Here is a 21,943-nt window from a genome sequence, read left to right as displayed (position 1 = left end):
TTAGCTCTCTCACAATGGAAAGTTCGTTGTATTTGGATCTCATTCTTATGCCACGTCATCAAACGGTTACAGTATTGATGATGTGGCAGTCGTTTGTTTTCTTGTGATTTTGGTTCATGCATCTAGGTTTTCATTTACCTAATCAACCACTCCATAAATCAGTGCATGCCATTTTGACTAATTCATTTATTGTGAGCCGAAGATGATTTAACCTATTTGATTAAATTATTATTTAATAATTTTTAATTAATAACTTCGTATAGAAACAACTGACTTTTGCTCCGTGAATATTGTATCATCTAAGTTGAAATATCAGTTGGTGAAAAAAAAAATGAACACAAGCTTCTCATGTGATACAAGTATACAACAAATAAAGGTAGAGTGGTAATTTCTGACTGCTTTGGACTTTCGACAAAGGCATGCTTCCTTTGAAAAGGTGTTAATACTTAGTACTAAATAGGAACCTTGCAAGTGAAGTAACAAGTTCTTATTGTAACTTATATATGAATGAGAAAAGTATAATGAAATTAATTAATTAATTAATTGGAATATGTTAATAAGAATCAGGTTTAGAAATATAATTTTGTTGATTAATGAATTTTCATTAGAGTACAGATGTTGAACTCAAGGTATAATTGCACGAAAAATAAAAGAGGACAAACTTGGTTAGAAGACAAATAAAAAAAAATTATAAATTTTACTCAACTTTCTCTTAAACAAAGAGTAAATTATTCTCCATGATAAATTTAATAGCTATTAAATAAAATAAATTATATTATCAAGATGATTAATATTAATTCTTAATTCAACTTAAATTTTGACAACTAAATTAATTAATTATAGTAAAACTATATGAACTTTATACCTATAAAATTACAAAATTTTTATATCAACTCCATTAACAATTATGAAATTTACCCTTAATGAATTAATACTTTATCTATTTTTTTGTTATTTTAAATTGGCCTTTTGATTTTTCTTTTCAATTGTTCTTTTTAGTTTTTTAGTTTTTTTTTTGTATCATTAGATCTAATTAATATGTGTATGGTTTAAAAAAAATAAAAAAAATTATAAAACAATATCTCATTTGTAACTCTTATCATGTACAAATAAAATTGACTATATTTAATTAGTTTATTAGTTATCAAAAGTTAAGTTAAATTAAGAGTTAATATTAACCATAATGATATAATTCATTTCATTTAATAATTATTAGACATGTCATAAGAAATAACTTACTCTTTATTTTTAAAAAAATTAGATAAAATTAAAAAAAAAAGTTGAGTGGTGAAATAAAGGACAGGCCATCTCATCAGCAGAAAATTATCAAAGTTGATTTTTTTTTTAATGGACAAAGTTATTGATTGTTACTCAGAAAATTGTTCTAATTTTTTTTTCAAAATCACGCCAAATTTATTATAATATTTTATTTTTTCTAATTATGGCACTCATTTATTTTACTCTAAGTATATAGATTAAGAGTTGATGATATATAGAATTTTATGTAATGAAGTTCAATATATATTTTAATTTGTTCAACAATTAAACATAAACAAATTTTTCATTAAAAAAATAAATATGAAAAAATTTTGAACCGATGGTTTCTTTTTTTCACACAAGAGTTGCAAAAATATACTAACTGTTTTTTTTTTTTTTCAATTTCGTTCTCTTAAAGCCAATTCACCCCTGTAGTTTAACTTTATTAGTTTACATAGAAATTTTTGTGTTCCCTTATTAAGGTTTCATCATTTCATACTGATTATAAAATATATTATTAAACAAAAATATTATCGAGATATTAAAAGGTAACTAAATTAATAAAAAATGGTCCACCGGCCGGAATAGTTTTCATATCAACTAAAAAATAATAAGCACTACTTAATTATTTGTTTGTTTTAATTTTTTAAACAAATATATGTATAATAAAGTTGTTTTAAAGTTGTCAAATTCATGTTTTGATGAGAGAATTTTCATCAAGAATACGAACATAATCATTGTTACTTCCACCGTATCAAAGTGTTATACAGAATTCTTTGAAAAATTTCATCATCCATTTCATAGATCCAATCTAGAGGAAAAAAAGAAGGGGAAGAAATCCAATATAATTTTTTTATCAGATAACCAATTTCATCTTTTGTTATCATAATACGAGTAATATAATAATGGATGTAAACATAATCCTTTCACATGTTATTGATGGTTTTAACTTGAATTTCCACTCTCAAAAAAAATTATCAATTAAGTAAAAAAAAAAAAAAAGAAAAGCAGCAATTTTTAAATGAATTCTAAAGCTGGTAACAAACAGATAAAAGACATGGAATCTTCCACGTTAGCATAATTAAACTGATTTCTTTATTATTATAATGTCCTAATTAATAATATTACTGCACATGCCCATAATCTAAGTGGCCCCTTGTGTAGGCTTTTTGCTAGTGGCCCGGCCTGATAGCTTTTCATCTTTTATATATACGTATTAATAATATGCACCTTTTGCATGTCATTAACGAAAATATCTGCGAGTAGTTAAAATATATAGGACTACAAAATTGTTGTGTATGTCCATGAATTCTAAGAACTTTATTTCTTTCATCAGGTTATTACTTATTAGGCACTTAACTTAAGTAGTTGAATTTATGAATATATATATATTTGCAGGATGTGGTGGTGACTACATTTTCGACCTGTACTAGTGGAGTGACAGATAATAATAATAACAATATTAATTATAATAATAGTACTCAACAGCAGCAGCAGCTTGTGTGCTCTCAGAACCTCACTCGCAACCATTCAACTATTGATTCTCAATCATCCATTTGTGGTACAGCTACTGGTAATAATAATATTATTATTATAATACTCAAAGTCATGTATATTATATGGTTTTGATTAGTTAGTTATGGGCAGTTGGAAGCCCAGTGTCTGCTAATAAACCAAACGGCGGCAGAGGAAGTGAAGGCAAAGGAGGGACCACGTGCGGTTCCTCATCACGTGAGGCGTCCGATGAGGATGACGAGGCAGGTCCATGTGAAGAAAGCACAAACCCTATTGATATGAAGCGCCTCAGAAGGTATCACACTACTTATTATTCTACTCAACCAAAGGAAAATATGAGGTGCAACTTTACATGCTTCTAATTTCAGGAAGGTTTCTAATCGCGAGTCTGCTCGGAGGTCTAGAAGAAGGAAGCAAGCTTATTTGACTGACCTTGAGTCGCAGGTAATTAAACATAACTTGTTTACAGAAAAGGTGAAAATTCGAGTGCAGTTATTTTTGTTAAAGTTATTAATTGAAAATCGTTAAACGTATCAAATCTTCTCATAATTTTTAACTAACAATTTTATACGAAAATAACTGCATATGAATTTCTACCCTTAAAAATAGAATTCCTTATATTCATATATTAGTTGGTAGCTAGGGCATATATGACCCCCACAAATACTGTGTGATTTTAATTTCTAAGTATAGTTTACTTCATTATTTATTAATTATTAAGGTTGACTTTACCACTAAAAGTAATTTTGGATTATGATAATTATGAAATTTGTTTTTGTGATCAGGTTGAACAGCTGAGGTTGGAAAATGCAACCCTGTACAAACAGCTTACAGATGCTAGCCAACACTTTCGTGATGCTGATACAAATAACCGAGTTCTTAAATCAGATGTTGAAGCTTTGAGAGCTAAGGTATATATCAGGTTCTTTTCTCTGTGTGGATCATGTTTCTCATAGCTTTGGTTAATATTCAAATTAGTTCCTGAAAAATAATTTTTTTTTAAATTTGTCTTTAAAAAATTTTTTTAATTAAATTGATTTTTTAAAAATGATGAATTATTGATATTTTTTCTTCCGTGATTTTATTAACAATTTTTATCAATAATTAGTGATATGAAACATTAATTGATAACATACATAATATTTAATATGTCTAATTAGACGGTGATTAAATATATTTATAAAAATTTATTAATTAATAATTATTCACAAAAATTATTAATAAAATTATAAAAGACAAATATTATTAATTCATAATTTTTAAAAGATTAATTTAATTAAAAAAATTAAAAACAAATTTAAAAAATATTCTTTTTTTAATAGATTAATTTACCTATTAATCCTAATCGTTTATTATGAGGTATAGAGTTAACGCAAAATGATGAATAATTCCTGTATCGTAAGGTTTTAGCGATACCATTATTAATGAACTTTAATTTTGACACGTTGAATGCATGCATATATAAGTGCAGCTCTTTTATTTGCAAATCATTCATTTAATTCAAAATAGAAATGTTAAGTACTTAGTTATTTATATACAAAGATGTTATTTCTATTTTAAAACTAATTATTAAAATGAGTTATTATATATTTTTATATAAATATATATAGTTTAATTTATTTTTAATGTATATATTTTAATATATATTTTTTATTAGTAATCAATCTTAATATACATCTAATATAGTTAATTTATATATAGTCTAACAAACTAAGTGATGAAATTTGATTGTCTGGCCCAATGAGTTATAATTCAACTAGCATAATCTCTCCATACTCAATTAAGAAATTACGGATTCGAGTCTACTATTTTGGTAAAGGAAAAAAAATTTGATTGTTCTGGATCGACTCAACAAATACCAACTAAGTTGGGTCGACTAGACATATCCTACGATTTTATCGGTTCAGATAAGTCCGGATTTATCTTGGTTAGCCAAACAGCAAGATAAATGTCGCCAACTCGGTTCGATTAAGATGAATCCGGGCCAACCTCGGGCATCCCAAACCTATCTTGATCACAAATGATTTTGGGTAGAGAATAATGAACAAATAAAAGAAAGTATTTAACCACAAATAAAGAATTTTCTATGTATAAATTTTAGGTGAAATTAGCGGAGGACATGGTTGCTCGAAGCTCTTTCACTAATCTGAACAACCAGCTAATCCAGAATCAGCGGGGTCAGATGAACACCAACAATAATTTGCGGCGCGTGGCACATGTTTCGCCAACCATTACTGTCCATGGAAATGACTCCTCATATGGAAGCTGCATCACTAGTGTTGATGGACAAAACTCAGCCCATCTTGGAGGACTTGCCAGAAACTTGGACATAACTAATAATAATAATAATAATAACAACAATAACAACTATAGTGATTATAATGCAGTCATAAGCGATGCTGTAAGCTCTGTCACTAACTTATGGCCGTGATGAGTTTGTGCTTAATAAATGTTTCTAGACAAAAGTAGTTATTTTACTACTGACATTACGTAATTGGATGCATGTAAAATTATATAGTTATCTCTTTTTCCAAATAGTTTTGTGTTGAGATAATTAATTAGCAAATAGAACTTTAAGAGTTTCGACCATCCATACTCTCTTGTAGTAATGAAACTAGTTACATCCAAATTAATGTTTGCCTTTGTCCAATATAGTTCCCCTTATTTTAGTTTTCTTTGTTGTGAAGGGTTCATCGACTTATATCTGGAGAAACTTTTTTCTAAAAATAAATATTTTTAGAAAAATTAGAGTTTACTTGTGGATGTGAAATGATAGAAAATTATAGTTGACCTTTTTACTCATGCATTATCATTTTGTTTATCTTTTCGGTTCTTTTAAGTATCTTTCTATACTTGAAATTATGCTATGATCCTATACATTGTGTTTAGAGAAGTGAGTATTAAGAGTAATTCTATTGATAATTTAATCTTTTTCCCTTTGATACGAAATACTGAAAAATAAGAATTACTTGAAAGTTCTAATTTTCATATTTATTTAAGCAAGTAGAGTATAAATTAGAATCAATGTTGCAAAAATTGTATTTACTCTAATTTTGGAATTCATCACAAAGTATTAGCTTAGATTTCTTTTTCAAAGAGGGGAATATGATCAGCAATTAACGAAAAAAATGGTTATGCTTTTGTTTTTCTTACGAAAAAATTGCTATCTTATTTAGGAAACTATATTGAAATAGTCCAAATCACAAGTTGAAAACATGAAATTCAGTGTTATTTGAATAAAATTTATTGTAAAACTGAGATTTTGAAAAAAAAATTATTTTGTATTAATTTTAAAAAATATCATTTGAATTAATATTAGTTAGAATCATTAATTTTTGGTCTATTAGTCTAAATAATTTAATTATATTTTTATTAAATCTTTTAATTTATTTGTTGATTTAATTTTTTATAATTTATATTTTTATTATTAACTTATGTTTTTTAACTGTGGTCAAATAAATAACTTAACAAAAATTATTTTTACCGTCTTTTATATAAGTGATGGTGATTTTTTTATTATTGATTTATCCATACTCGATTGGAAGGTCTTCTAATAAGGATTAATAGACCTCTCTCTGCAATACCACATAACTACATAAGAATCAGTCAAGCATAGAATAACTAGAAAATAGCGAATGTAATAGAAGAGGTTAGGATGAAGTAAGAGTTGTGTACATGGCTAATGGATTATTGGACCAACTTAATTTGCAAACCATTAATCTCTATCATATTCGTAATATAATCACTAGGATAAATGGAGAAAAACAATACGCGACTCTTGGTTGACATCCAAACTGACCATATATGATTATATTCTTATTCCACAAACTATGATGCATGGAATAAAATATAAAGTATTTTTTAGAGTAATTATAATGATAATATTTAAAATACTTTTTTGTTTTAATAATTAATAATATATACTATATCTAAAATTATTTTAAGAATATATGTTAAGAATAAAACTGGACCAGACTTGTCTAGAGAAGAATTTTTTATTTTTTATTAAAACACGGTTGAACACGACAGACACACGTGTCGGACGAATGTCGGTGAGTGTCGTGTCCGAAATATGTCCGACACGCGGACACGGCAACTCAACAAAGTGTTCGTGCTTCATAGTCCACAAATAATTATGTTTATAGTTTGCAGGCCAACAATACCTTTTTTCCCTCACAATTCGTACTAAAGTTGAAATAAAATTGAGAAGAATAAATCACTAAAAGTATTTTCTAAAAGATACTCTCAAAAAAAGTTTACAAGTATATTATTTGATTTTAATTTTGTATGTAACGTAAACTTTTCATTTGAATATTCAAGTAAGAAACAAAAATATAAATCCATTCACATGTGGTTATAAACTTTTAACGTTACAGCTCCCGGTATATATATATATAAAACTATGAGTTCCTTGTTTATGAATTCACAAGGCCCCAGGAAAATGAAATTGTATACATATGATTCCCGATGAAAAGGTGTTTTAAAAAAGAGAGAAAATGTGAGCCTCAATTAATAATAGGCCTACCCATATTTAATTGACCATCAGGTCCTCTCTGCTCAACTGAAAATCTAAGGAAATCATCAGGCACAGGAATATTCAACTCAGAACAAACAAGCTGAACAACTTTTCCAGTGACACCACCGAATGACATCTTGTTCAATGTCACAGCAATTGCAAATCTATTTGTAACATCACAAAACCCTGTGGAACCACCCATTCCAGAGTGACCAAACGCTATTGATGAACCATCCTTCGAACTAAACCTCTTAAATCCTAGGCCAAAACCACCACCTGGCAAAGTTAAATTCTCATAATCTCCTTTTCCCAAGAATTCGTCGATAATTTTCGGATTCCTGAAAAGCTGACCAGTAATATTGGTCCTTGGAGTACTATCCATTCTACTACTACTTATACTACTGCTAATACTATCTCTGCTAATACCTTGGCTTTCATTGTCCTGGAAACTGTCATGGGTAGGGACTTTTTCATATGTAGGGGCGTTACTTGTAGTTAAAGCTACATCTCTCCTCCCCATACAACTGCGCTTTTTAGGGGGCTTCTCAGAAGAGAATTTGGGGATGTGGGGATGGCTTCCAAGTGGTGGCTTGGAAGCAGAAGAATGAGGTGGTGGTATCCTGCCACCATCAGCTAAGGCAGCATAGTAACGTGCAAGTGCCCGGGCAGTTAAATGTCCATTAGCAGCCGGTATGATGGCACGGCGAGCATTCAGTGTATTGAAAAGAGGAGGCAAGGTGGTTACAAGTTGAGCAATTTGCTGTGGCTGGAAGGTAGACGGAAGCTCAGGACGAGAAGTGATAGCAGAGATCTTGCTTAAATCATCAGTATCTACAGTCAGAGCGGCAAGACGTGATTCCACCCCTGAAAATAGCAGCAATGAAGCATGGTTACTTATTACATTTTTTAAGAAATCAAAATTGAACTGATGCAAAATTCAATTTCATCCCTCAGAAAGTAATTTATTCATCAAAACTTGCCTGGGGGAATCCCTACATATAGCTCTCCTTCAATATGGAGGGGGCGAACTATTGCTTCTTCAAGGATCTCCTGAAATTTCTTGCCAGATGCATGCTGTTTTATCCAAGTGAATCATCAGAACATGATAGAAATCCTAATAGTAAAGGGTTTCCATTTGCAATTGGTTTAGCCAGTTTCGGAGGAATAATAACATAAAAATGACTGCAACAATGCCACACAATCCTATTTCATCTAAAACACACGCTGCACGTTGTCATCAAATGTTAAAGAGATATTCTATTAGCACTCCACCAAGTTTCAAGATTCAAACTTTGTTAGGCCTACTGAACCATTATTCTTATATATGGTTTTCAAAGTATCATCATTATGGATAATATTCCATCTCATTTTTTTATCAACAAAACAGTAATCCTTTTTTACCCTCAGTTATTCAGAAAGTTCAATGAAGTTGAAATTAATTAGAGGATGCATTAGAACCAAAACAAAAAGAGGAAAATTCATCTGAAAAGGCAAGCACTCATACCTCAATGATTCCACCACACAACCACCCAAATGACAAATAGTGATAGAACTGCTGCTTGCCTGGTTCTGTCTCAGGCACTGACCTAGAAATCTGATTTAAACATTCATCCCAATCAATCATTAGTAGAGGGTTTTCCCGCGTGATGTCTGCCATAGCATTGTGCAAACCAGAGATATGATTAAGCACATGATGAACCTGAAACAGAAGATTTAAACTATTAAAATACTAGCTTCAGAGCATCATTCAAGAGAAAATATCGGTATTTGACCTTAATCGCATCTTTCCCGTTTGATCCAAATGCAGGCCAAACATTCGCAACATTCTCTTGAAGGTTCAGTTTTCTGCAAAATAATAAGCATATACTTATTTAAGGTTTAGAAAGCTCTAGACACATACACCCACACCCACCCACACACACATATATAAATTCCTCTTGTCTGGCATTTGAACATATATCACGTGGCATGTAGAGAAATGAAATACCAACTCTTGTAACTCAGCATATAAAAAGTTATATATATTCCTCTTTTCTGGCATTTGAACATATATCACGCATGTAGCGAAATGAAATACCAACTCTTGTAACTCAGCATATAAAAAAGTAAGTTAAATGATGTGGGGATACATATGATATGTTAAACCACATAAATAATGTTGCAACAGATTATGAAGTCTAAATGAATGTATTAAGTAAAAGTTTTTCCTCTCATCTTCATAAAGTAAGGATGTGTTTCTTGGTTCCAAATATGCATAAAAGGTCCTTGATAGGCATGACAAGACATTCCCATTCCAAAAAACCAGCTTACCATACATATGCTCCAAACTACATAGACAACACTAACACGAAGAGTAAACACGAGAACTCATCATACGATAGGCAACACATTGTAGGGTGATCAAGTATATTGTTCCATACCAGAAAGCAAATGAAAGTTAATATGGATGACAGTATAGAATCGAAAAGGTTGGAAGACCATTTCATGGAAAATCCAAGACAGGACTGTACATAAGGAAAATCTATGTTGGGATTAACAATTCAAACAGTGTTCATTTACTAGTCAAAAGCATGTAACTCAGTGCAGTCCAGCTGCTTATCCTCAATACTGTGTTATGGGTGAACCCTAATTACCCAAGATACAAGCATGGGAATGCAAACTCTAGAAAAAGGGTATCAGGCTTAACTGGCCGAGGGTCATATTTGCCAAGCACTCCAGCAGCAGTGTCAATAATGACTTCTCCATCTTTGTAAGCACAGACCTGTAAATACAGTAAAGAATTTCTTGAGTTCTTTGACTCTCAACATCCAAAGCAACAACAGCGACAATGATATAGACATAAATAAATGAGTAAAAATAACATCTCTTAGGTGAACAGAAATAAATGGGAAGATGGCACAATTAGCTCAACAATAATATGTACTATATCAGTAGTGGATGTCTGTGTAAAGAATATTCAACTAAATCCACACACATTGATCTCAATGTATAAATGCTGAAATAATCTTATTCATCAGTTCGTACTATACATAAAGCGAACATTTTATTTTATAAATCAAGAATTTCTAAAACAAAGTTGTTCCAAATGAAAAGAAGGCTGAAGATACATCAACTTAGAGACTTGTCCCTTACATCAACTGATATAGAAAAATCAAAGTATGCAAACATGGTTTGGTGATCTAACTCTATGAAAAAACTCCTTTTACAAGGAACAAATAACCGTAAAGCTCAAGATGCTAGGGTGAGGCGAAGATTTGTTTAATGCATCTGGCATGCCTGTTCAAAGAGACAATTGGACTTAAGTGTGCATAATGCCATGGCTTATTCTATCATGGGATAAGAGTCAACTTTATTTAGTAAAACAGATCAAACTTTTGATTATAGAGTCTTTCATACCAATAACATGTCAAGATTACCCAAGGTTGAAGATATCTACACTATCTATCAATTCATGAAAGAAACTTTCCATATTTTTACTTCTATCCTCAGTCTTACTAGGTAACCAAACTGGGCAAGGATCCAACATTTTGTTCTAAAAAGTACTTACTAATTATTTGATACATGATCCATGACTCTAGCAAAGAACAACTTTCAGCCATAAAGAAAGGAAACAGAAACATGTGAGACCAGACAAATGCAATCTCAATCTTTAGCAAACAACGGTATTAAAAAATAGCAACATATACCTGGATTCCGAGTATTTTATCATTATTTGCCAGCTCAGTTAAAAGTTTCCTTAGCTTGGCTTCTACATCAGAGTGCACTGGTGAATCAAAAATCCATCTGTCATTTACTGATGGTCCTCTATTGATGTACCTGTTAAGGGCACCTCAGTTCAGCTACAAATCATACTAGCAAACCGGAGAATATTAATCATTTAAGAATTTTTTACAAGACTCACCCACTCAGTACTGATTCTGCAAATGGCCTCATGATGTCCATATATACTATTTTTATATTCATGGTGGAAGAAAGCCCTGCATCCATGTTAGCTAAGTAAAATAGGTTGCGGAGAACAAATTAGCATTGCAGTGACCTAACAATGAGACAAACAGACCTCTTAGAAGATTTAGAACCCTTCCAAATATTACAATATCACCGGGAAATGCATCAACCTGAAAACATTATACACACATACACTCACACACTAACATAATTTTCAAAACAGAAGGGGAAATGAAAGGTTATAGCTGAACTCACAGGATTAAAGCGTTTCATTTCGTTTTGATCAAGTTTCATTTTCTCTTGTATAACTTTCATGTTTTTGGCTCTTTGATCGTTAAGAGACTTGACGGTTTTCTTAATAACAGAGAAATACACCAGAATTAGATAGAAGTTAGACAACCAAACACCAGAGAGTTCAATTTAAATTACATTTTCAAGAGCTCAAGGGACACTTACATAGGATTCATTTGCAGGTGTCGTTGAACGGAAAAATATAGTTGTTACCTCCATTGCCTGCTCAGGTATGTCAAGACGCAACTTAAGCCCCATTTCGGCAAAGGCAGACAGAAGAGCCACATGGTCCCCCTGACAAAAATATAATTTAGAAAGATTGACTTGAGCCACCATTTATGGTGAGAATTATTTATGTGTCTCTACTCAACAGTATAAACTTTTGAGAGATGGTCCATGGCATTAATGTACTTAAATAACTTCGCTAATATCCATATAACCATGAAAAAACACAAAAAGCAGCACCTACCTCAGCAGCTGCCAGAAACATCTTTGCAAGTGCTTGCTTAATCGTGTTTGATAGTTTTTTTGTAAGCCCAAAGTCAAGTAAAATGGGACGATGTGGAGCTTCCTTGCTCACTAGAAAATTTCCTATAAAGGTTCAAGAGAACCAAAATATTGCACGATAACATGGAATAATCAGTACAAGAAGTTCATTTAGCCTTTACTAGAGTTATAAGCCATATGAAAAAAAAATTAAAAAGTATTTAAATGTGTTCATCACAGAAACATGCACATACGTAGCAGGAGAATATATACCTGGATGAGGATCACCGTTGAAAAACCCATCAACATATATTTGGTGAGCATAGGCACGAGTAATCTCCTCAACAATCTTTTGTTTATCTACTCCAAAATACTCTAATGCCTGTAGATCGTTCAATCGAATGCCGTCCATGTACTCTAAAACAAGCACTTTCTCTGTAGACTATCATTGGCAGCAGCAAGTTCATATAAATAGGGTAAATTACACAAGAAAATAAAATGATAGAAGATTATAAAGGGAACACATTTCAGTTTGAACACCCAGAAATAAAAATAGCACCAATTGAAATCATTACTATTAGAAGATGCATGAATATGATGAAAACACTTGCTGGAAATTTGCACCAGAAGCAATTTAAAAGGGAAGCCTGGTGCATAAGCATCTCAAATTAAGGTGGATCCAGGGAAGGACTGCAACTGTAATGTACGCAACCTAATTTGATAAATGCATCAATGGCTTATTCCACGCCTTGAAACCTTGACCTTGAGGTCATACAGAGACAACTCAACCGTTGCTCCAAGGCTCTCATGGAGACAGAAAAAAAGGTTTAGTTACTTCCATGGGGGACTTCATATGAAATATCCGAAATCTGTAAATCTGTATTTCCAGGTCTAAAGCTCAATTGTTAATGGCAATATGTAACCATGTTAATGCATTCAAGCTTTAAGAAGATATCGTATGAAAATAATTACTTGTTTAGTTACTTTTTAACCATTTGCATCACCCCCATTACATATAGATACTTCAATTTATAAAGGAAAGATACCTGAATTACATCAGGGATCAAAACATCCACCCGGTTGGCACTCCTATTTCCATCATATTGGTTTCTGCAACCAAGATTTTTGGCCACTGTTCTGGTGTTTTCTGCAACAACAAAAATGTCAGATGGAAATGAACCAAAGGAAATAGTGTAGAGTGTTATCATAACATACAAACCAAAAACAAACAAGGGAAGAAATTTTAATGGAGGCTGCAATTATGGCTGGTTTATATATTTGAATATGCTGCTCATTTTTCAAAGTATTCATCAAATGGTTGCAGGGATATGTATACATAAAACTAATGTAATTATGGTCCAATTAGTACAAGTAATAAATAGAAAATATTAAACTACCCTCTTAAGACTCCTCCTCAACTTTGATTATACATGTTGATCTAGAAATTGTGAAAATACAGTCCATTCTGTTGGCATCAGTAAGTGTATTGGTAATGTTAGCAGCAACATTACAATATAGTGACTAGTGATAGTGTAGCCTTTAAATCTGTACTCAAGCACATGTAAATTAGCTTCTGGCATTTCATCCTCTCATGAAATACTGGATTTCAGGCATTGATTGCCTCACTCGATTGTTAAGTATGTGGAAATTCCCACTGTTGCCCAACAGCAACTAGAGAAAATTCTCACTATTCCAATGTTTAACTTGATCTTGCTGCCACATCTTTCCTCTTGTTCCAAAAATCAAGTTTCCACTTCCACCACAGGAAACACAATGACTAAAGGGTTGGCACTTGGTTCTCATTGTACGGGAAATCATGCCCAATCTATAGCACAATGATCCTTTGTCATATAATGTTGATTATCTCTCTATAAGTTCCTTGTCCACTAGCAGCCTTTAGCTCTCTGAAATCTCAATTCTCAATTTTCAAGAACATGACAAATTAACACGCTGCTGGTAGTGCTGTTGGTGGTAGTGCTGTTGACATTATCATGGGCAAGGAAGGAAGAAAAGGGAGAAAGGAGATTCTAATATTCTTTTTTTTTTTGTTTCCCACAGTATCCCCAAGCCCGGCAAGCAAAGGACTAATCCACCACGGATCGGAGCTCCATTTAAGGGTTTGCCGATAACCAATGTGTTGCTGCATACACAAGACGGGATTCGAATCCTCGAACTTAAGCGGACTAGTGAGCTAACCACTAGACCAACCCAACTTGGTTAGGAGATTCTAATATTTAATTGATATTATTTGTAACAATGTGATTCAAAATACCGATCCCAATGACTCTATTCCTATTTATAAATATAAGTAGGTCAGGTACTATAGCCATCATCCTCCAATAAGCCCAAGCCCATTAATACAATAAAACTCTTACCCTATTTGAAAATAAAGAATAAAAATGACTTAAGAAGACTACAGCTATCATTGGCTCCTCCATTATACTACTTTTTATCCCACAAAATATTATTATTTTCATCAAAGTTCTAAAATATTCTAGAACATTCCATTGATAATCTAATACCCCCACCCCATTTTAAGATCAAGCCTACTGCGCTTTGAACTCCTTTTTATGATAAAGCCCACTGAAACTTATGCTCGTTACAATGTGCATCCCTATATTATACATAAAATATGGTTGACAGACAACTCAGGGATGAGCATTGCTGGAAAAGTGACTCAGCATAGCAGCAGGACAGTCATTATCTTGGAGAGCTTGATTTGAATATTGGATGACCACAATGACACGTCATTGAAATGATGCTTAACAGAAATTACTCAGCAAGCAATTCACGCACCAAGAACAAAACCTTGTCCAATAAGAATGCAGTAAAGTAATTTTCAAGCACAAATTTATATCCAGCAAGTCAAAGTTTAGAAAAGTTCTTAACATACCAGCTTCATGATTAAAGTCAAGTTCTTTAGGTGCTTCTTTGCACCATTCATCAATCATAGGATTAAAGTTGTACTGTGGCTCAGCCCATGCTATCCAGTCGACAATTGACTTTGCATTTTTCAAATCCTGAAAAGAAATGGCAGGTCCAGAAATCATTTGAAAGCCTCTATGTGACATTTTACATCTATACGCTAAAGCATAAAAGGAAACCTCCAATATGACTCTCTTTACTCCATCATGTTGAACTTTAACAACCACTTCCTGACCACTGAGCAGGGTTGCACGGTGGACTTGCGCTATCTGCATAAAATGAATGACTTAGATTAGACAAGACTATCACACTCACAGAGAATAGTTCATCAACAATCATTATATATTAGATTATATAATAATCCTTTACTAACAAAATCTCATTCGGCTTACCGATGCTGTTGCCAATGGTTCATTGACAAAATTAGCAAATAGCTCATCCATTGATTTCCCCAACTCTTTCTGTATTGTGCCATAGACCTTACAAATATAATTATAAACTATGAGAAGTCTATTAGAGATAACGACTCAAAGGGGAAAAAAAAAGATTAAGTACCATTTTAGATTAGAAGATGACAACCCTTAATCTCTCGTTCATGGATTGTGAGGTCCAGGCTGACAGTTAATTTTCATGGGGGGAAATGTGAATTTCATTGTTTAAGAGTCCTAAAAGGTGAACTTGTATAGCAAGAGAATTGATAAATGAATATTGTTTTGAACACCTTAATGGACAGAAATGGTTTCCAACACCCCAAAGTATAAGGGAAGTTTTTTTTTCTCCTAAAGCTTCTTTTTAATGATTAGTTCATAACAAAATAACTTTTTGAAAAGATAAATCTTATAGAAACCTCTTCCAATGGGCGAGGAGGAAGAGAGTCCTGTAACTGCTTCAAAAGGCGTATATAAGCTGCAGGAAGAACATCTGCTCGTGTTGACATATATTGGCCAAGTTTCACCCACAAGCCTTCCATCTCTATTATCAAACTTAAAACTCGCTTAGCATTACGCTCATGAGCCTTCTCCCACAGAACAGATTGTTTAGATTTGCTTGTCCATTTCTCTCGCTGTTGTACGGACTGCATAGACGAAAAAGAACAATTAATTAAGTTACATATACTTATTTATTTATATTTATATTTATATATATAAAATACAGTCTGAGTAATGAAAGAAAGTTCACCTTATAATCTAGGTATATTACTAAGGCCATTGTAAATACTCTAACACGTCTCTTGTATATGCTTCCCCACCCCATTCTCGCAGCTGGGCTTGAACATGAACTCAAAAGTTAATTTTAAGTCCAAAAACACAAAATACTGGTGGAAAAATATTATAAAATAAGCACTTCCAAAATCAGGAATTTAGAGAGTAAGATAATAACACAAATTAGAAAAGCAATGTGAAATCCCGAACGAAGAATGAGTGGAAAAAGAGTTACAGTTTAATTTATGGCATTATTACAAGCCTATGGTTATACAGATATATCTTTTAGACATAGGAAGGGGGGAAGTGGGGAACAGGCCCTAATTAATTTCAGGCCAGCATTGTACAGTACAGTCAGAGTAATTAGGCAATGATTATAAGTAAGGAAAGAATCAATAGGCACAAATAGATGGAGGGAAAGCTAGAGAGACAGTTAAGAGCTGTCGAGGGAGAGCTGGAGGGCTCTCAAAATAAAACTCCCTATTCTGAAACATTAAAACGGTATGGCATATGAAGTACTACAAGTTGATTATTGAGGAAAGAATTCAAGAAAAGTACAAGAGGAGCATGTAAAGTTGTGCAACACTGGTTACCAGTAATCATACCGAAAAAGAACATTGCTGAATTTAGATTATCTCAATATAAACATATACACATAACTCTAGCAGAAAAGTCCACATGTAACAGTAAATCCCAAAATATTGAATTCCCACCAAACAGCCTACAATATGGCAATACAAATTTAACATAATTAAAATCTCAAGAGACAAGATCCCAGCAATCACGTGCATTCGAAGCATATGCTGAATGATCTTATTTTTGCAACACCAAAGCAGGATGAACCAACACCAACAAAACATAAGCATAATATGTTCTCAGGTTGATGAGATTAATTTACACTGTTTTTCTTTAAAAGGATTGGAAAGAAAATGAAACATCAAAAAGGGAAAATGGTCATAGTAAAAAAAGGTAAACACAGCTACTGCAATAAGTAAAACATATATAATGCCACAAGTGACAAGTTAACAGAACAGTGAAGCAGAGCAGTGCAAACTCATTCTCCCAGTTCCACATTCTCTGAACAATGAAGTCCATGAAACCCCATAAAAAGGCCATATTAATTGTAGGTAGTAACATAACTTCTTAAACGGTAGCTAACTAAACTTCGCCCAATCATAATCCACATGTAGCAACAGCAGGAGCAATATAAATCGCAAACAGTAATCACAGTTGATTTTTCCAGCTACTGCCCTTAGTATAAAAATGTACAAATCTCCATTAAACACTCAACACCTCTATTGAACAATTAACTCCAAGGCTGTTCTTGTTACAAGACGATCATTTCCCAAACCCAAAATCTCAGCTTCCATCATAAAATTTTATAACCACCTTCAGCAACAAGCAATTTATAACCTCGCACCACAAATTACAGAAACATCTTGTGAAAGTGAAAATAAAATGATGATGCCAAATATGCATTAATCTCTGAAATACAAGGTAACACCGACACTTTACGCGTGAATTATGTAAAACTATAATGAGTAACGCAGCCGTTCGAATTGAAGATCATAATTCCCATCAAATTGAGTATGAAAACAAAAACTCCAATTCAAAGAGGGAAAAAAAATGAGTCCATAGGACGAAATCATTAGCAGCTACCATGAAACGAAGAAAATCTCACCAGTGAACACGGAAACGCGAAGAAATAGTGTAAGGAGAGAGACTTGACAGATTATGGCTGGGGAAGGGAAGAAACCAGAGAAGAGGGACCTGAAGCTGAGAAAAGGTAACTGCTTGAACGAGAAGTGGTACGAAAAGGAAAAAGCAACAGAAATTCACTTTTTTATTTTGATATTAGATTTATAGTAGTATTTTTTAATAATGTGTAAAATACTATGTTTTTTTTTTCAGAGGAAGATTACAAATTTGATTATGTGATTTGTGAAGGTTTTTTTTTATTTTTAAAACATAAAAGTTGACTCTTCGATTTGAAAACTTTAATCTTTTAAAATTTTTAAAATACAAAATTGATCTCTCGATTTTTTAACTTTTATTTTTTAAAATTTTTAAAATATAAAAATATCCTTCGATTTATAAATTTTTACAAAATCGACCTTTTAATTTGTGAACTTCTAAAATTTAAATTCAACTCTTCTTAAATTAGATTATTAGCTTTTTTTTTTCCCAATTCGATGTCTCTGATTTATATTTTAGAATTAAAAAAAATTGACATGTAATCGATAATAAATAAATAATAAATATTTTTTGCTTTTTGTTTTATTTATTTTATTTTTTATTTGTTTCTTAAAATAAATATAATTATTTTATTTTTAACACAGTTTTTCTATAGTGTAAATATTGTTATTATTTTAAAATTGTTTGTTAATTGAAAATTAAGTTAAAATTATTATTTTTTATTCTTATCAGTTATTTGAAAATAAATATTGTGATGAATAATTTTATAGATGTTGAACATTTAGATTGTAATTTGATTAATTTTATTGTTATTTAAATTATATTTTGTACATTCATTTCAACGATGGAAAAAAATTCAAAAATTCCTTTTAATTTTCTAGTTCTTGATGCGATTTATGTATTTTTTAGAATTGATAAAATCATTGCTTCTAAATGTAATTTACTTGTTTGTTGGTATAACTAAATACTTGAGTAAATTTTTATTTTTTTAGATATGTTTAGATGAAAAAAAAATAGATAATATTATAAAAGGATATTTTTATCCTTATATATTATAAAATATATTATAAAAATAATATTGAAATATAATAAAGTGATATTTTCTTTTTATTTTCCATCCAATGATGGAGGAAAAAAAATATTTAGTGGGTCTCGTCTCTCGTCCACTTTTTTATATGATCCATTTTTTCCCTTTTAATTTTCACTTCAACCAAATAATAGAAAGTAGCTACTTTTTTTCTAATTTTTTTCTTTCTGTTTTCTTCTTTCTATTTTCTCTTCAAACTAATTAACAAACTAACACACCTAAGGAAGTTTAACCTGCACATCAAATATATTTTCTTTAAAACTGTTATTCAATTATTTATTTTCTTAAAATTATATAAATATAAACATTGGACTGAATTATATTTAGAGTAAAGTATCGTTTTTGTCCCTAACGTTTGGGGTAAATTCTAAAGTTGTTCCTAACGTTTCAATCGTCCTATTTAAGTCCCTAATGTTTCAAAACTGATTCAATGTTGTCCTGTCGTTAGGGATCCGTTAACACTTAACAGAATTGACGGCGGGACAAAATTGAGACGATTTTCAAACGTTAGGGACTTAAATAGGATGAAAACGTTGAGGACAAAAATGATACATAGAAATAAATTTTAATTTTATCCTTCAATAATATCAATTTTTTACTATACATAGTATTCAATTATTTTTTAATCACATCTAAGTAAATTACACTTAATCATATTACTTTCATTTTAAATAAATTAATTTTTTTATAATTTTACTCTTAAAAATTTTTTGTTATCATGAAATATTTGTAGAATGACTAATATATAAACTTTTAGAAAAAAAATAATATATATACCATAAAATATAAATTATACTTTTTGTCTCTAATGTATCAAAATTCTTTAAAATTATAAAAAATTATTTTAAATGAAAGAAATGTGATTAAGTGTAATTTATTTAGATGTAATTAAAAAATAATTGAATACTATGTACAGTAAAAAAATTAATATTATTGAAAAATAAAATAAAATAAAATTTATTTTTATGTATCGTTTTTGTTCCTGATGTTTTCGTCCTATTTAAGTCCCTAATGTTTCAAAATCGTCTCAATTTTGTCTCGCCGTTAATTCTATTAACGGATCCCTAACGGCAGGATAATATTGAGTCAATTTTAAAACGTTAGGGATTTAAATAGGACGATTAAAATGTTAGAGACAATTTTGGGACTTATCCTAAACGTTAAAGACAAAAACGATACTTTACTCTTATATTTAATTCTTTTTATTGGTAATATCAATTAAAATATATATTAAGCTCACCTCAGCTAATGAGAGAAAGTTTTATTGTTGTTATACATATAATCATGACATACTTTTAATAATATTAATTAATGACTTTAAAAAGTTGACATCAATAATATATTTTGAAAGGCTACCTAAAATTAAGTCTTAGGGTGATGTGACCAACATTAAATTAAATTAAGAATACAAAGAATTAGGCTACTAGGGGTGGAGAAGGTGAGACTTTTATTTGAAGTGAGATATAGCACCTTCTATAGTTCTATTTGACCCTTTCCATTTGTTGAAAGTTGAATGTGGAAACTTAGAAACTTGAATGTAGAATTGAGAATTCAAGGACACATGAGCGCGTTTGAGCAACCATTATAAACGTGTCCTGTTATGCACCATGCCCTTTTCTCCTTCCGGTTGTTAAGACTTTCCATTACTTATTTATTAGGTTGTTAGTTGATACCCGCGTAGTGCACAAGTTGGATGGAATGGATATCTATACCGTTACAAATGCCATTGTATCCCGTAGGGGTGACAAAGCGGATCAATCTGTCTGTCTACTAAAATGATATAAAATGAATTTGTTATTTTGACTTGTCAAAGGATACATTAGCAAGATGGTAAATTGCCCCCATCTTCTCTTTCTATTTTTTTAAATCGTTTATATTAATACAATAATAAATTATTTCTATGGTATATTTTACTATGGTGTTTAAATTATCTAATTTATTTTTAAAGATAAAAAATAAAATGTTTAAAACAAAAAATAAAATATTTAAAATTTATTAAATATTATCTATTTGTTATAAAATAACTAAATAAATAAACAAGGAAAAGGTAACAAACATAAAATATAAAGAAGTATAAAGAGACTAAGAGAGTGAGAGAAGTATTGCAACATAAAAGAGAGAGAGAATTATTTTATTGCTTTTGTGTGTTCAAAGGCCTCAGCCTATGTTCCTATTTATACATGTGCAAGGCTTCTCTTTTTCAAACTACGGGAAACTCTATCTTATGGAAAATGGGCATCCACATAAGATGTGATAACCCATTCTTATCACAACACTCCCCCTTGGATGACCATTTAGGATTATTGACTCGTTAAAATCTTACTAAAGAAAAATCCTGTGGGAAAAAACCTTAGTGAAGGAAAAAGAGTACAATATCCTTTGTGATGGGAACTGCCTCAATAAAAACCTTGTCAAGAAAAACTCAATAGGAAAAAAACCTGACCAAGGAAAAAAGAGTACAGTCTCCCCCTCTTGCCGACATTATTTTATATCTCGAAATCGGCGCATCCCAATCTAATGTACCAATATTTCAAAAGAAGATTTTGGGAGTGACTTTGTGAATAAATCTGTCAAATTATCACTTGAGCGGATCTGTTGGATATCAATTGTCCCTTGATTTTGAAGATCATGAGTGAAGAAGAATTTGGGAGAAATATGCTTTGTTCTATCACCTTTGATATATCCGCCTTTAAGTTGAGCAATACATGATGTATTATCTTCAAACAGGACAGTTGGAGCTATCTTCTGATCAATCAGTCCACATGATGACATGATATATTGGATCAAACTCCTTAGCCAAAAACACTCGCGACTTACTTCATGTATCGCTAGTATTTCAGCATGATTAGAGGAGGTTGCTGCTATCGTCTGTTTCGTGGACCTCCATGATATAGCTGTTCCACCATATGTAAATAGGTATCCTGTTTGAGATCTCCCTTTATGTGGATCAGACAAGTATCCAGCATCTGCATAGCCAACTAGTTATGACTTGGATCCATAGGGATAAAACAATCCCATATCAAC

General features: G+C 31.4%; 2 protein-coding genes across 2 annotated transcripts; one reads left to right on the top strand and one right to left on the bottom strand.

Annotated features, from left to right (window-relative positions):
- Positions 1 to 2,704: 2,704 nt before the first annotated feature.
- Positions 2,705 to 5,422, top strand: LOC107495214 (basic leucine zipper 9; the record flags this gene model as incomplete). Its single annotated transcript, XM_016116330.1, is given in 5 exon segments — positions 2,705 to 2,830; positions 2,905 to 3,067; positions 3,141 to 3,216; positions 3,558 to 3,683; positions 4,874 to 5,422. Coding segments are annotated over 5 exon segments (821 nt in total), but the record flags the coding sequence as incomplete, so codon positions are not given.
- Positions 5,423 to 7,097: 1,675 nt separating this feature from the next.
- LOC107495179 (uncharacterized) lies at positions 7,098 to 17,956 on the bottom strand. The gene is given in 19 exon segments (XM_016116276.3): positions 7,098 to 8,152; positions 8,269 to 8,362; positions 8,793 to 8,987; positions 9,061 to 9,154; positions 9,913 to 10,049; positions 10,975 to 11,104; positions 11,190 to 11,265; positions 11,346 to 11,403; positions 11,489 to 11,587; positions 11,690 to 11,818; positions 11,994 to 12,115; positions 12,284 to 12,452; positions 13,057 to 13,157; positions 14,904 to 15,030; positions 15,115 to 15,204; positions 15,328 to 15,414; positions 15,783 to 16,010; positions 16,115 to 16,197; positions 17,819 to 17,956. Coding segments are annotated over 18 exon segments (2,886 nt in total). The 5' UTR covers positions 16,190 to 16,197; positions 17,819 to 17,956; the 3' UTR covers positions 7,098 to 7,277.
- Between the last annotated feature and the right edge of the window lie 3,987 nt (positions 17,957 to 21,943).

The sequence above is a fragment of the Arachis duranensis genome, chromosome 6, assembly GCF_000817695.3.
Source record: "Arachis duranensis cultivar V14167 chromosome 6, aradu.V14167.gnm2.J7QH, whole genome shotgun sequence".
Taxonomy (NCBI): domain Eukaryota; kingdom Viridiplantae; phylum Streptophyta; class Magnoliopsida; order Fabales; family Fabaceae; genus Arachis; species Arachis duranensis.
This window is presented reverse-complemented; position numbering and strand designations above follow the sequence as displayed.